Source organism: Corythoichthys intestinalis, chromosome 8 (genome assembly GCF_030265065.1).
Source record: "Corythoichthys intestinalis isolate RoL2023-P3 chromosome 8, ASM3026506v1, whole genome shotgun sequence".
In the NCBI taxonomy this organism is placed as follows: domain Eukaryota; kingdom Metazoa; phylum Chordata; class Actinopteri; order Syngnathiformes; family Syngnathidae; genus Corythoichthys; species Corythoichthys intestinalis.
In genome coordinates, this window is record NC_080402.1 from 2,101,914 (window position 1) to 2,114,548 (window position 12,635).

Consider the following 12,635-nt stretch of genomic DNA (forward strand, 5'->3'; position numbering starts at 1 on the left):
ACAGCATGCAAAACACAATTGCCAAATTAGAACGCGATTCCGTGTATCAAATGCAACTGCTTAGCGCAGCAGAACAACATTTTGCCATGGCTAATCGTTCGTCATCTTGCCATTAAATTAAATACATGAAGGATTTCATAAAGTCACATCAAAATGACCAAACTGAAATGAAAACGGGAGCAAAATAAGCAGTCCGATGGTCGTTCGGGACTTCTCACCTGTGATTTGGCCGGCGGGGATGCGGCGTTGCGGGGCGGCCGTCCGTTCTCCACGACTTCGGCGTCCGAGTCCTTGGTGTCGATCTGCCACGGACAGACCGAGGTGGAGACGTTAGCGTGGGCCGGCAAGCGAGCGAGCAAACGGATGCTCGTACCTTGTAGTTGTGAGCGCTGAGGTACTTGAAGTGTCCGAAGCAGACGTGCGACAGGCACACCACGATGGTCACTACCAGGACCACCAGCGTGAACATGGACGTGGGTGTCTCAAATCCTGCGCGTACAGGGTACTGTTAGCTCACGCGGGACAAATTTTTCCATCACACATTTTTCTCGATCCGATAAAAGGAATTCAGGACTAGCGCGGTCGTGGCTGACTGTCCGAGCTGTTTATTAAGAGAAACGAATGAGCAGGAAGGGGTTATTGGGGGACAGAAAGGGAGATAGAAAAGGAGCAACAGAAGAGAAGAACAAACAACAACAATAAATACATTTAACGCCTACACTAAATATGAATATAGTAGCGCTATCCTTAGCTAATTTTCGGTTGACACCATGTGGGGGGCCTGATGACCGAGGAGAAAAATGAGGGAGAGTCAGAGATGTTAATAGGTGGGGTGAAGCGTACACAAATCAGCAATGTGAGGTGTAGAACCCAGTATTATGTGAAACACTTGTTAAGAGTGGATATGTTGACATCCTATTCGATGCTGCCTGATCGCTAATCCTGGCACCGATAGTTCCTCTACTTGAGTGTGTGATTGCAAACAGTCACGCGTGAATCCCGTCAGACATGTGATAGTCCTACAGGCAAGAGGAAATGCTGCACAGGCAAGGCCACGGACACGGCCCCTACCCGGCCAATCAGGGGGGTTAAGCTAGCGCAGCCCATCCCTCCTCTCGCAACTCCAGCAACAGAGATGCCGTCATACTCCCTGGGACCCAGCGAGGCTCCGCAGACCATCCATGCCTCTTTTAATCTGCCTTCAAGAAAGGGATGAGGGGACGCGCCCTCGCACCACCACGTACTCCCCAACCAGCGACCAGCCACCGCCGCAACCCCCCAACCGACACGGCACACCGTGGGACCCACACGGTCCACGATACTAGGGGCAGGGCAGGGTCCCCACGCAGGGTGGGCGGCACCCAGCCATCGACCTGCGGTGGACCCCCAATGAGAACACCCGGGCAGAAAAGAGAGAAGGTGGAAGCAGCTGAGTGCCGAGAAGCCACCGCGGGGTGGCGCAGGACCAGAGGCCTGATCCAACGCCGCCCATCCCCACCACCGCCCGACCAGCCACCGCCGCAACCCCCCAAACGGCAGAGCACACCGTGGGACCCCCATAGGCCACTAGGACCAGGGCAGGACAAAGTCCCCACCCGTAGTGGGCAGCACCCAGCCATCAACCCACGCTGGAGTCCAAGGATACTACTGGGGCAGAAAAGAGATGGGAAGGCGGAAGCAGGTGCGTGCCGAGAAGCCACCGCGGGGCGGCGCGGGACTGGAGGCCAGATCCCACCCAGATGGCGCCTCAAGAGGTGCGGGAATGATGGGGCCTCAAGAGGTGCGGGAATGATGGGGCCTGCGGTGGGTTTCACCCCCCCGAAACCAGCCCCAGCCGCCCTACGTCCTTGGAGTATAATACATTAAAATCAAAGGGTAGCTGGCCCAGGACTGTACGCCCCCCTTTCGACTCTCCCTGAAAACATGAATAAGGGACATTTCCGAGCAGAATCGTCATTTTCACCGACTGGAAAGGAGGGAAGAAGAAGTAACATGCACAGCAGGTAGGCTAGGTAGAGAGAGTCTTACCCGTTCGCACGGTGGAGAAGAACAGCAGCCAGAAAAGGCAAAGGATGGGCGCCGCCACCACCTGGGTGACGGCACCAGAGTGGATCTTCTTGTCCAGCTTGGACGGCAGGTAGGCGTAGTACATGTTGTAGCGGTCCACCAGGTGCTTCAGCAGCATGTACATCAGACCTGAGTCCAGGGCGCACAGCTCAGGATTAGTCGGGAGCGCTGCCAGCTCGGGCACGCGTCACTCTCACCGAACGGCACGATGATCGGGCAGGTGATGCTGTAGGCCATGACCACGGTGAAGACGTTCATGATCCACGCGTAGGCCGCCCCGAACTGGAACTCATACGCTTGATGCTGACACAACGGGAAATGGCGTTAGCCGAGGAAAGTCGGGTCAAGGACGGGACTGGCCTTCTTGACCTATTCTTTACCTACTTTTCACATTCCGGGGATAACAGACCGGGTCAAGTTCTGGCCAAGGCCGGGACTGGCCTTCTTGACCTATTCTTTACCTACTTTTCACGTCCGGGGGATAACAAACAGGGTGAAGTTCTGGCGCTTGTCTTCTAAGACCTAAACCTACTTAGCTTTGGAGATTTGGTCCAAAGACCCAGAATTCTTTCTGGGACTGCTTTGTATCAGGACTTGTTCTTTTGGGTCTGATGGATTTCTTGGCCTAGCAAAGATCCAGTCTCGTAGAACCGCTTCAGAAGCGGTTCCGAACCCAGTTAGAATCTAGCCTGTCATCACGGACCCCGGTCAGTCAGCACAGGATAGTAACGCATTACCTTTACATTTACTTGAGTGAGTTTTGGAGGAAAATGTAACCTAGCCTAACCTAACCTAAGTTTTCTATTATATTGTCTGATTGCTGATCTTGAAAAAAGTCCATATATCGGCCCGATATATCAGTTGACCTTTATAAGAAAAATCACAACCCAAACAGTTATCTTCTTATATCGACTGATATCGGGCGATCTTGGAAAAAACTCCATATATAGGTCCGACATAGTAGCTAGCCAAAAGATAAGTACCCAAGCAGCTTACAAAAGGTCTTCTATTATATCGGCTATAAATCGGCTAATAGCCGATCATGAAAGTCCATATATCGGCCCGATATATCGGTTGAGCTTCATAAGAAAAATCACCATCCAAACAGTGAACATAAGAGTTATCCTGTTATATTGACCGATATCGGGCGATTTTGAAAAAAGTCCATATATCGCCCCGATTAAGTAGCTAGCCAACATATTGGTCGACCATTATGAGAAAGATTAGCATCCAAGGAGCCAACATAACTTCTTCTATTATCTATTGGCTAAATATTGGCTGATCTTGAAAAAAGTCCATATATTGGCCCGATATATCGGTGGACCTTTATAAGAAAAGTCACCATCCAAACAGTGAACATAAGAGTTAACCTGTTACACTGGCCGATATCGGGCGATCTTGAAAAAAGTCCATATATTGGCCCAGTGAAGTAGCTAGCCAACATATCGGTCGACCATTATCAAAAAGATCAGCATCCAAGCACCTAACATGCATTTTTTAATGTATATCGGCTATATTTTGGCTGATGGCCGATCTTGACAAAAGTCCATGTAACGTCCCAATAAAGTAGCTAGCCAACATATCGGTCGACCACTTTGAGAAAGATTAGCATCCAAGCAGCCATCATAAGTTCTATTATATGTCGGCTATATGTTGGCCGATCTTGAAAAAAGCCCATGTATCTGCCCGATATATCGGTCGACATTTAGCATTATTTTACTCTTACTTAAGTCTAATTTTGGGCTACTCTACCCGCCTCTGGTAGCATCCCAGCCGACGTGCGCTCACCCTCTTAACGTTGCGCCTGTCAGCTGCCGACGGCGCCAGGCAAAGTCGTATCATGTACATAAGGAGGCCCGGGATCCGAAGCAGGTCCATGGCGTTCCCGATGAAGGCTGAGGCGATCACGTAGTTGACGAAGAACGCGCCGTTGTCGGGCAGGAACACGCATCTGTTTTGAGGGGACCGTCTTCACCTGAGCGCTCTTGTTCCACATCCCGAGAAGAATTAGGAGCAAAATTTGATACTTACTCAAAGCGGACCGTCCCGTCGGCCAAGAACTTTTTGTCGAAGAGCCAACGGAAGAAAACGTCCAGACTAAAACACAACCATACGCAAATGGCGTTAGTGCCCCAATGAAGTTTGCCGTTGATTTGACAAACATTTTTACCTGCTCAGGCCAAGAGAAGGCAGCAGAAGAACCATGAAGATCAGGAAAGTGTAGCACTTGTGCATCGTCGTGCGATTCTCTCCGGACCTGCACAAGCGCACACACAAACATGCACACACCCTCAATTCAAACAGTAAGATTGTCTTTAGCTAGTAGCGCCATCGTGACACGGAGAGGTGATCTAGACCTTGTCCAGTGCGCCTCAAAGAATGCCGAGTAATAGACGATGGTCGGCAGCAGGGCAGAGAAGGCCCACAGGAGGAGTGTGGGAAAGAACTGGGTCACGATGGGGTTCTACGAAGACACAAGCATTCGCAAGCTTTGCATCAACCACGTAAAAAGGTGTTAGCAGTTAGGTGGCGGTCACTCTCACGTTGAGGTACTCCACAGGTTTGGTCACGTTGAACTTGTCCATGGTGGAGATGATGATGGCAGGGGTGGTCAGGAAGAAGAGCAGCAGGAACAGAATGCAGTTGATGATCAGGCAACGGATCCACCAGGAGACTCCGCCCAGTGACAGGTGCTCCCTGAGGGAGAGACAAGCGTCGTTAGAGACCGGACAGGCGAGCAAGCAGAACCTCTGTCTCTACCCACCAGCGCACGTTCTGCGGGTCCGGAGCGTAAGAGACGCTCCAGTTGTGCACGTGGAGCGCTTCACTGAACTGCGAGGATTGCGGTTCTTGCCGGCAGCGACAACCTTGAACCTGGCACGCGTTAAAGTCCTTCAGGATTCTGTGGAGAGGAAATAAGGCCGGGAAATTTAGGAGTGCGCCGCCCGGCATCCGGACCCGTCGGCGGGACTCACATGGCTGTCATTGCCTCGTTCTGGAAGGTGACGAAAGCCATGCCCAGAGGTTTGGTGTGGACCTTTTCCTTCTCCTTGCGGTACTCCTCCTTCAGCTTGGCCTCCCTCTTGGTGTAGAAGCTGACTGCCTCCTCCTGTCGTCCAAGTGCATAGATACAAGAGCGAGTCAACAATGCAAGTCAAGCGTCCGCAAGTCGTAGTCAAGGTAGCGCTCTCGACTAGGAATCGGCCGGGTGTCGTCAACAGGTCACTTTTACGGTCAGTTAGGTCTTAAGTGCCGCAGGGGCGGTCCGTGTGTCTGTTAGGTGTCGGTTAAGCATCGGACTGACGGGTAACCTGGGTTAAGATTACGCTGAGGCTGACAAAACCTCCAACTCCGCTTGCCTTGGCAACAGTGACGCACGGACTCCTCTGCCCAATCTGCAACGGACAATTACTCTAAACAACGCCCAAACATACCCTTCTTCCGGCCTACGGCCCACCCCACAAAAGCCTTTAAAAGACTGAATTCTTTAGCTAGCACTTTTTTCTCGGGACTCTTTTGTTGATATGGTGACCCTGGATCCAGCCTTCCTCTTTGTCTGGGTCTGTTTGCTGTCAACTTGGAATAAATTGTCAACTTGTGTTTCAAAGCCTTTTTCTAGCTTTTAAAATGGAGTCAGTACAAGGGGTTAAAACTAAGGTGAATGGGCGCAGTTTGGCCTTTTGGCCGGGTTGTTGGGTTTGAAAGTGCGCTAGCGCGGTTCCGCCAATCTCGCTAAAAGGCCAAATTCCAACACTCCCTAAAATATTGGCGGCGCAGGAAGTAACATAACCACAGAGAACCTCCTCGCATCCGGCGATGGCGCAGCAGCAGAGGTGTCCGCAGGGTTTGGGGTTGATCATGGTGGGAACATGCTCCTTGGCCATCAAGTCGGTGAAGAATTTCTTGCTTCGCTCGGTCTTCTTCCTGCGGCACGGGGTCAGATGTGTCAAGGCGAGTTTGTCCCAAGACACATCCGGCTGCTTACCTCTCGGCGTTCAGAGACATTAGCTTGGCCACGTTGTAACAGATCCGAGCTTCTAGAACCGTGCAGTTCTCGTACGCTTGCCTGAAAGAGCACAGGAGCAACAAGATATGAGGCTAGTGCTTTAACATGTGGTTGTCAGACAATCCGGAGAGCGCGCGCTTACTCAAAGTGCTGTTTGATCTGACTCTCTTCGGCATACTTGGAGATGCCGTTGATGAATAAAGTGCGTTTCACCTGCAATGCACGAGAAACGGTCGGTCGAGCTTAGCGTTGCCGGCGCTTGGCGTGGGATAATTACCAGGTCATCCTCCTTGTAGTGCATCTTGGACGTGTGTCGCCTCATGCTATAGACGGTGAGCAACAGGTACATGAAGGCGAAGGAGGTGTGCAGCCACAACAAGTTGGTCCTGAAGGCCAAAAATTATGTTCAGTGCTCGCCAATGAGCTAGCATTCATGGACAATATGGGAAAAACTATGGAATCGGCATTAGCGGAAGATAATTTACGGTAGCTACGGAAATTATTCGAAGCCTTAAGATTCGCGTAGCGCCATTGTTGAATTTGGGAGAAAAATGGTCCAATTTTTGGCATATTGCGGTTCACTCCATCAATTTTGCCAACGGTTGAGATACGTAAGAAACAAGGGCAAACTCACCCAGACTTCAGGTTGGCTATCGTCGTGCGGCCAAAGCTGTAGGCGTTGTTTTCTGTAAACGTGAAATATTCTCAATGATCAATCACCGCAGAACAAATCTGGCAATTTTGCAGTTCACAGCTCGTCAAAAATCCTACACGTCTACCATACACCAGACTAAAAGTCAGCACGAGCACAAATCTACAAGTCGATCCATTGACAACTCCGCAAGACATCTACAATTCTGAGATGTCTACCATGTAGCGAATGTACAAGACGCCTTCCTTTACCTTCTTTGGAGGGTGGTCCGGCCAGTCCTTGGTTTATCAGCAAATCTTTACTGATAATTCTTACTAAAAGAATAAGACACACAAGCGCACTTCCTGTTTTTATCAACTGAAAGATCCTTTCCCTGCTCGTCACTGTCATTAGATGTCAATCCGAAGTGACGGACTGCGATTCGTGTGTTCATATGTAACCGATCTACGCAGGTTCGTTGTTTGCGGTGCATAGAAACCTCCCTCCCGATACCTTCAAGAGGGCGCGCTGGAAGCTAAAGCTACTAGCCCGGGCTTTTGGCTTAGCGGTTAGCTGGACGCGTCGCACGACACGATCTGTCCCCTTTGTCCAGCACTGCACACAACGAACTTGTGTGCACCCGTTACACTCAACCCCTGTCTCTCTTTCCTGCCGTGCTGGACGCGTCATACGGCACAGGTACGAGTCCTGACCTGGACAAGTGGGACAGATCGGGTTGTGCGGCCTGCCTCCACACATTGGTGAAGTGACCAGGATCGGCAGTGAAGTTTTCAGGGGATTAGTGTAACAGGTGCAAGCAGGTCTGTTGTTTGCGGTGCATAGAAACCCCCCCCTAATGTCTTCAAGAGGGCACGCTGGAAGCTAAAGCTGCTAGCCTGGACTTTCGGCTGAGCGGTTAGCTAGTGCCATGCTGGACGTGTCGCAAGATGCAATCTGTCCCCCTCGTTCAGGACTGCACACAACGGACCTGGGTGCACCACTCACCCCCCGTCTCTCCTTCCTGCTATGTTGGACGTGTCATGCAGCCCAGGTACAAGTCCTGACCTGAACAAGGGGGATGGATCGCGTCGTGTGGCCCAGCTCCATTGAGACCGGTTACATTGGTAAAGGGACCCGGATCGGGAGTGAAGGTTTCGGTGGTTGAGTGTTACAAGTGCATAGAAACTTCCTTCCAGATTCCTTCAGGAGGGCGTGCTGGAAGCTAAAGCTACTAGCCTGGCTTTTGGCTTAGCGGTTAGGGTGCTCGCATACCGTGCTGGATGCGTCTTATGACGCAATTTTTCCCGCTCGTCCAGCACTACACACAACGGACCTGTGTGCACCACTCACCCACCGTCTCTCCTTCCTGCTATGTTGGACGCGTCATGCGGCCCAGGTACAAGTCCTGACCTGAACAAAGGGGACAGATATCGTCGTGTGGTCTGGCTCCATCCAGACCAGTTATATTGGTGAAGTGACCAGGATCGGCAGGGAAGGTTTCGGGAGGTGAAGGTACCGGGTGTATGCAGGTCTGTGTTTGCGGTGAATAAAAACCTCCCTCCCGATGCCTTCAAGAGGGCGTGCTTGAACCTAACGCTGCTATCCTGGGCTTTTGGCTTAGCGGTTAGCGCGCTGGCCTGCCGTCCTGGACGCTTCGCACGACGCGATCTGTACCCCTCGCCCAGCATTGCAACCGTCTCCCTTTCCTGCCGTGCTAGACACGTCATGCGGTGCAGGTACAAGTGCTGACTTGGACGAGGGGGACGAATCGCATCGTGCGGCCCAGCTCGATGCAGACCGGTTACATTAGTGAAGTGACCTGGATCAGCAGCAGTTTGCGGTGCATGAAAGCCTCCCCACCCCATGCCTTCAAGAGGGCGCGCTGGATGCTAAAGCTGCTATCCTCCACTCTGGGTTTAGTGGTTAGCTAAGGAGGACAACGGGAAACCGAGATGGAAGTTCACGCGATGAATCTCTTCATTTGTATGAAGCCCCCCGGGTACCAGGGTAGAATTTTTTTTTTTTAAATCATAGCTAATCTGTACCCACAGATTACTAAACTGTACCCACAGATTACTAATCTGTACCCACAGTTTAGCAATGACCCATAAACTGTAGTCACCAATGTTTGGCGGGGACTCCAAACGCCGAGGGACCGACTGTGCAAGCACCTGCACCTTTTGCCCTCGGCGAACAAAGGGGTTTTAAAAGGTAACTATTGCACATTTTCTTTGGTAGCCGTCTACATTTTCAGGTGTCATCAATCAATATGGCATGTTGTGTGTTAGTAGCCGCTAATGCGGCTACTAAAAATAGCTAACTGACAAATGAACACTACTTGAATTAAGCATGCACGGACACGACAGCAGCACAGAAAATGTGCAAACACAACATGCCATATTGATTGATGACACCTGAAAGACGCCTACCAAAGAAAACGTGCAATAGTTACCTTTTAAAACCCCTTTGTTCGCCGAGGGCAAATGGTGCACATGCTTGCTCGGTCGGTCCCTCGGCGTTTGGACTCGGAGTCCCCGCCAAACATTGGTGACTACTGTTTCCGGGTCATTGCTAAACTGTGGGTACAGATTAGTAAACAGTGGGCACAGTTTAGTAATCCGTGGGTACAGATGAGTAAACTGTGGGTACAGTTTAGTAAACTGTGGGTACAGATTAGTAAAGTGTGGGTACAGTTTACTAAACTGTACCCACAGATTACTAAACTGGGGGTACAGATTAGTAATCTGGGGGTACAGATTGCTAAACTGAGGGTACAGATTAGTAATCTGTGGGTACAGATTAGTAAACTGTGGGTACAGATTAGCTATGATTTTTTATTTTTTTCTATCCTGGCACCCAGGGGGCTCCGTACATTTGAGAATTTGTCCATTCAGAATCTATCGATATAGCGACTATTTCTATTCCGTTCATGAACGCTAGCATTGGCATTGATTTAGCATTTCCACGGAGGGCAACTAAAATCGGAGCGTCGAGACACCTGAGGATGGCGGGCGAATCGTTGACGTTTGCACGGCCAAGCACATTACTGCCGCTGGAATCGAGAGTCCGACAAGAGAAGAGAGGGATGAGCTCACCCAGCAGGTCGCCGGAGAAGTTGACCGGCAGTACTATGCCCACGGAGAGGACGCCTACCACCACCAGGAGGCCGATGATGTGACGCTGGAAGGACAAGTAGTGCACCGCGTCCTCGCCGCACTTCTCGCGGATCTCCTCGTCCCTGCAGAGCACCCGGGAAACTACAGCTCGACCGATTGACCGCAAACGACGTTGGTTCGTTCACTTGCCAAAGACTCACTTGATTCGGAAGATGGCCGTCAGCCAGGAGCAGAAGCCCTGCGAAAAACCCCAGACAAACTTACAACGTGCGCAAAAAACAAAGCTTCGTTCCTGTTTGCACAAAGACCAAGCAGTCCTTGGAAAATTATTTCTAAAAAAACATAATAAATAAATTGGATCAATAAAGAATGTGCGTCTTCACGCGTCACCCCTTGTTGTGTGAGCGAGCGACCTCTGACCCGCTCACTCTTTAAATGGATTAGCATTAGCATCACTCGCGGCGGATTACAAGCAAAACCAGCTCACGCGTCGCCACGGCGACCGCTCCAGAGAGGCCGCGAGCATGTAGCTTTGTGCGCTAGCTGAGGAAAGGCAGGAGAGTAGGAGCGAGCGTAAGGACGCGCGGTGTCTTACGTTGTCGCGTTGTTCCAAGTCGACGGAGCTGGAGACGGATGTGAGGCGTTCGTAGCGGTCGGGCGCGTCCGAGTGCATCGCCGATGCCACGCTGGGGGGGGAGCGGTCCAGCCGGTCGAGGAAGGAAGGAAGGAAGCAAGCAAGGGAGGGAGGAAAGCAGAAAAGTCGGGCGGTTAGCGCTGCCCTTACAGCCCGTACGGCAGATCACGCGACCACAAAAACCAGAAGGAGCTAACATCGAATCACAGCGAGGCTAACTAGCGTCCTAGCACGCCACGGGACATCCACACACACACAGGAACGCCGTTACCTTTTCACCGGCTCATAGTTATCTCGGTCTCGTCTTCGGCTGATTTCATGTTGGGGACAAGCACCAAGAAGCGTTAGAATCTTAGCTGCTGTTAGCGTGCCATTAATGCTCCTGAACAACATCGGCGGAACGCTAATGCTAATAGAAAGCCAGCGGGGTACTGATAAGCGATGCTTAGCAGAACGCGGGAAGTGATAACGGTCACTGCGCTAACGAGACTTTCTGTTCGTTCCTACATCGTCGAGGGTGCCAGGAGTGGAGACTTTATGCAAAGTCACAGGTCAAAGCTCCTGTCGGCAAACTGTTTAAAAGTCAACATTTTTAGGGTCCTTTGAGTTAACAGTAGAAGTCCTGGAGAATTCTATGGCCTCTCCCCCGGAAAAACCCAGAGGTGGCCAAAATCACCCAAGTGCTTTTGAATCGGTAAGCCGTTGTCCAACAGACAACAGCCGTTCATATAGAAATGCATCCACTATTGTGTTGGTATGCGGCTCAAACGTAGGGGAACACACTACGGTTGAACTTTTCATGTGATAGTTTGTGTCATTTCAAGTCAAGCTGTAGACCCTACTCACCAACGTCACAGAATGATGTGTCGCTGTATCCGGCCGCCATATTGTCCGTCTGTATTTATCCGTATTCTCAATGGTTTCAATTTGTCGTGCAATTTATAGTGCAATTCATGGAAGCCCCGGTTAAGAGTGTGACAATATCTCGATACAGCGATATATCGCGATATGTTGCAACCCGATGGGTTATCGATATGCTCCCGCCAAGAATCGATACTTTTATTTAACATATTGGCCATACAATGGAGTATGGATGCTGTAAACTGCTCAATGTTTGTTGAGCAATTCCTTGGCGGTCCACTAGGGGCGCTCGGGAGTGGCGGTGAGGGTAAAGTGCGCACAAGTTGTCTAGAGAAGAAGCTCCGAGTGGGTTGAAAAAATAAAAAAGCTCTGTGAGAACGGTGGAGGAAAAAATGAGAAAAATATTGCTACAAATCACACATGGGAACACACTTTAGATTTTACACCAACAAGAAAGGAAGTAAGGTGAACAAGGACTTTGCGGTATGCAAGAATTGTCTAAGAAAAATAAGTTTCACTGGGAGCTGGTGACGTAGTGGACAATGGAGTTTGTGAGTTTCGCTTTCATCACTTGAGGTAAGAAAGTTTAGCAATGTAATTGACTTTTTAATTTGCATGTATTATTTTGATGACATTTGGTGTTGAATGATATAAAATAAACCAGGACCCTAAATTGGATGAAAATGAATATCGAACAAATCCACATGAATTTACCGATTTATTTGAGAACCAATTTCCATCTAGTTTACTACACAAACTGTTATTACTGTCATTTTGATACAATAAGCTATACAAATGGTTTGAATAGGTTCCAAGATATAAAGTGATGTGCATGATAATTAATGCAGCCTACATATTAAAAATAGGTCATTATTGATGTAGCCTACATATTAAAAATAGGTAATTATTGAATTTTTTATTTCTATACATTCAATTCATATTTTTTTTAATTCAATACTTCCAACACAAAAAAAAAACAGGATTTCAACTCAAACGCTATGAAGTAGCTAATATTTTTTGTTTTATTTTGTTGTTTTTAAGGTGAGGAAGACTGTGACTGAGCAAGTCTGACATCTTAAATGCTGAAGCAGATAGCGGAAGTGCTCAAACCAAGCAACAAAGTTCATATACGAAGAAAAGACCCACCAATTTTATCATTGCCCCACTCCAAGCTCAACTGCTGACACCTACGGCACTTTTTTAAAATTTATTTTTTTAAAGATTTAAAACTTTAAAGAAATTAAGGGTGCCATTCATCATGATCTCTCCAAGCGATATCAGTGGTCGTGGTTGGTTTCCTCTATATGTGCAGGGGCACAA

The 12,635-nt window shown here is 49.6% G+C and overlaps 1 protein-coding gene across 3 annotated transcripts in view; it reads right to left on the reverse strand.

Moving 5' to 3' along the window:
• LOC130920327 (CSC1-like protein 2) overlaps positions 1-12,635 on the reverse strand; it is a 32,147-nt gene that overhangs the window by 5,234 nt on the left and 14,278 nt on the right. Inside the window, exons 4-24 of one of the 3 annotated variants that reach the window (XM_057843446.1) lie at positions 10,726-10,764; positions 10,416-10,506; positions 10,021-10,058; positions 9,800-9,942; positions 6,977-7,039; positions 6,708-6,759; positions 6,351-6,459; positions 6,216-6,286; positions 6,053-6,133; positions 5,868-5,991; positions 5,043-5,176; positions 4,832-4,969; positions 4,611-4,764; positions 4,425-4,531; positions 4,238-4,324; positions 4,099-4,164; positions 3,856-4,018; positions 2,265-2,370; positions 2,029-2,196; positions 374-489; positions 219-302 (exon numbers count right to left, since the gene is read on the reverse strand). In XM_057843446.1, coding sequence (XP_057699429.1) covers positions 219-302; positions 374-489; positions 2,029-2,196; positions 2,265-2,370; positions 3,856-4,018; positions 4,099-4,164; positions 4,238-4,324; positions 4,425-4,531; positions 4,611-4,764; positions 4,832-4,969; positions 5,043-5,176; positions 5,868-5,991; positions 6,053-6,133; positions 6,216-6,286; positions 6,351-6,459; positions 6,708-6,759; positions 6,977-7,039; positions 9,800-9,942; positions 10,021-10,058; positions 10,416-10,506; positions 10,726-10,764 — 2,134 coding nt within the window. The remainder of the gene's footprint in view (positions 1-218; positions 303-373; positions 490-2,028; positions 2,197-2,264; positions 2,371-3,855; positions 4,019-4,098; positions 4,165-4,237; positions 4,325-4,424; positions 4,532-4,610; positions 4,765-4,831; positions 4,970-5,042; positions 5,177-5,867; positions 5,992-6,052; positions 6,134-6,215; positions 6,287-6,350; positions 6,460-6,707; positions 6,760-6,976; positions 7,040-9,799; positions 9,943-10,020; positions 10,059-10,415; positions 10,507-10,725; positions 10,765-12,635) is intronic. The other 2 variants (XM_057843447.1, XM_057843448.1) reach the window with 2 other exon arrangements.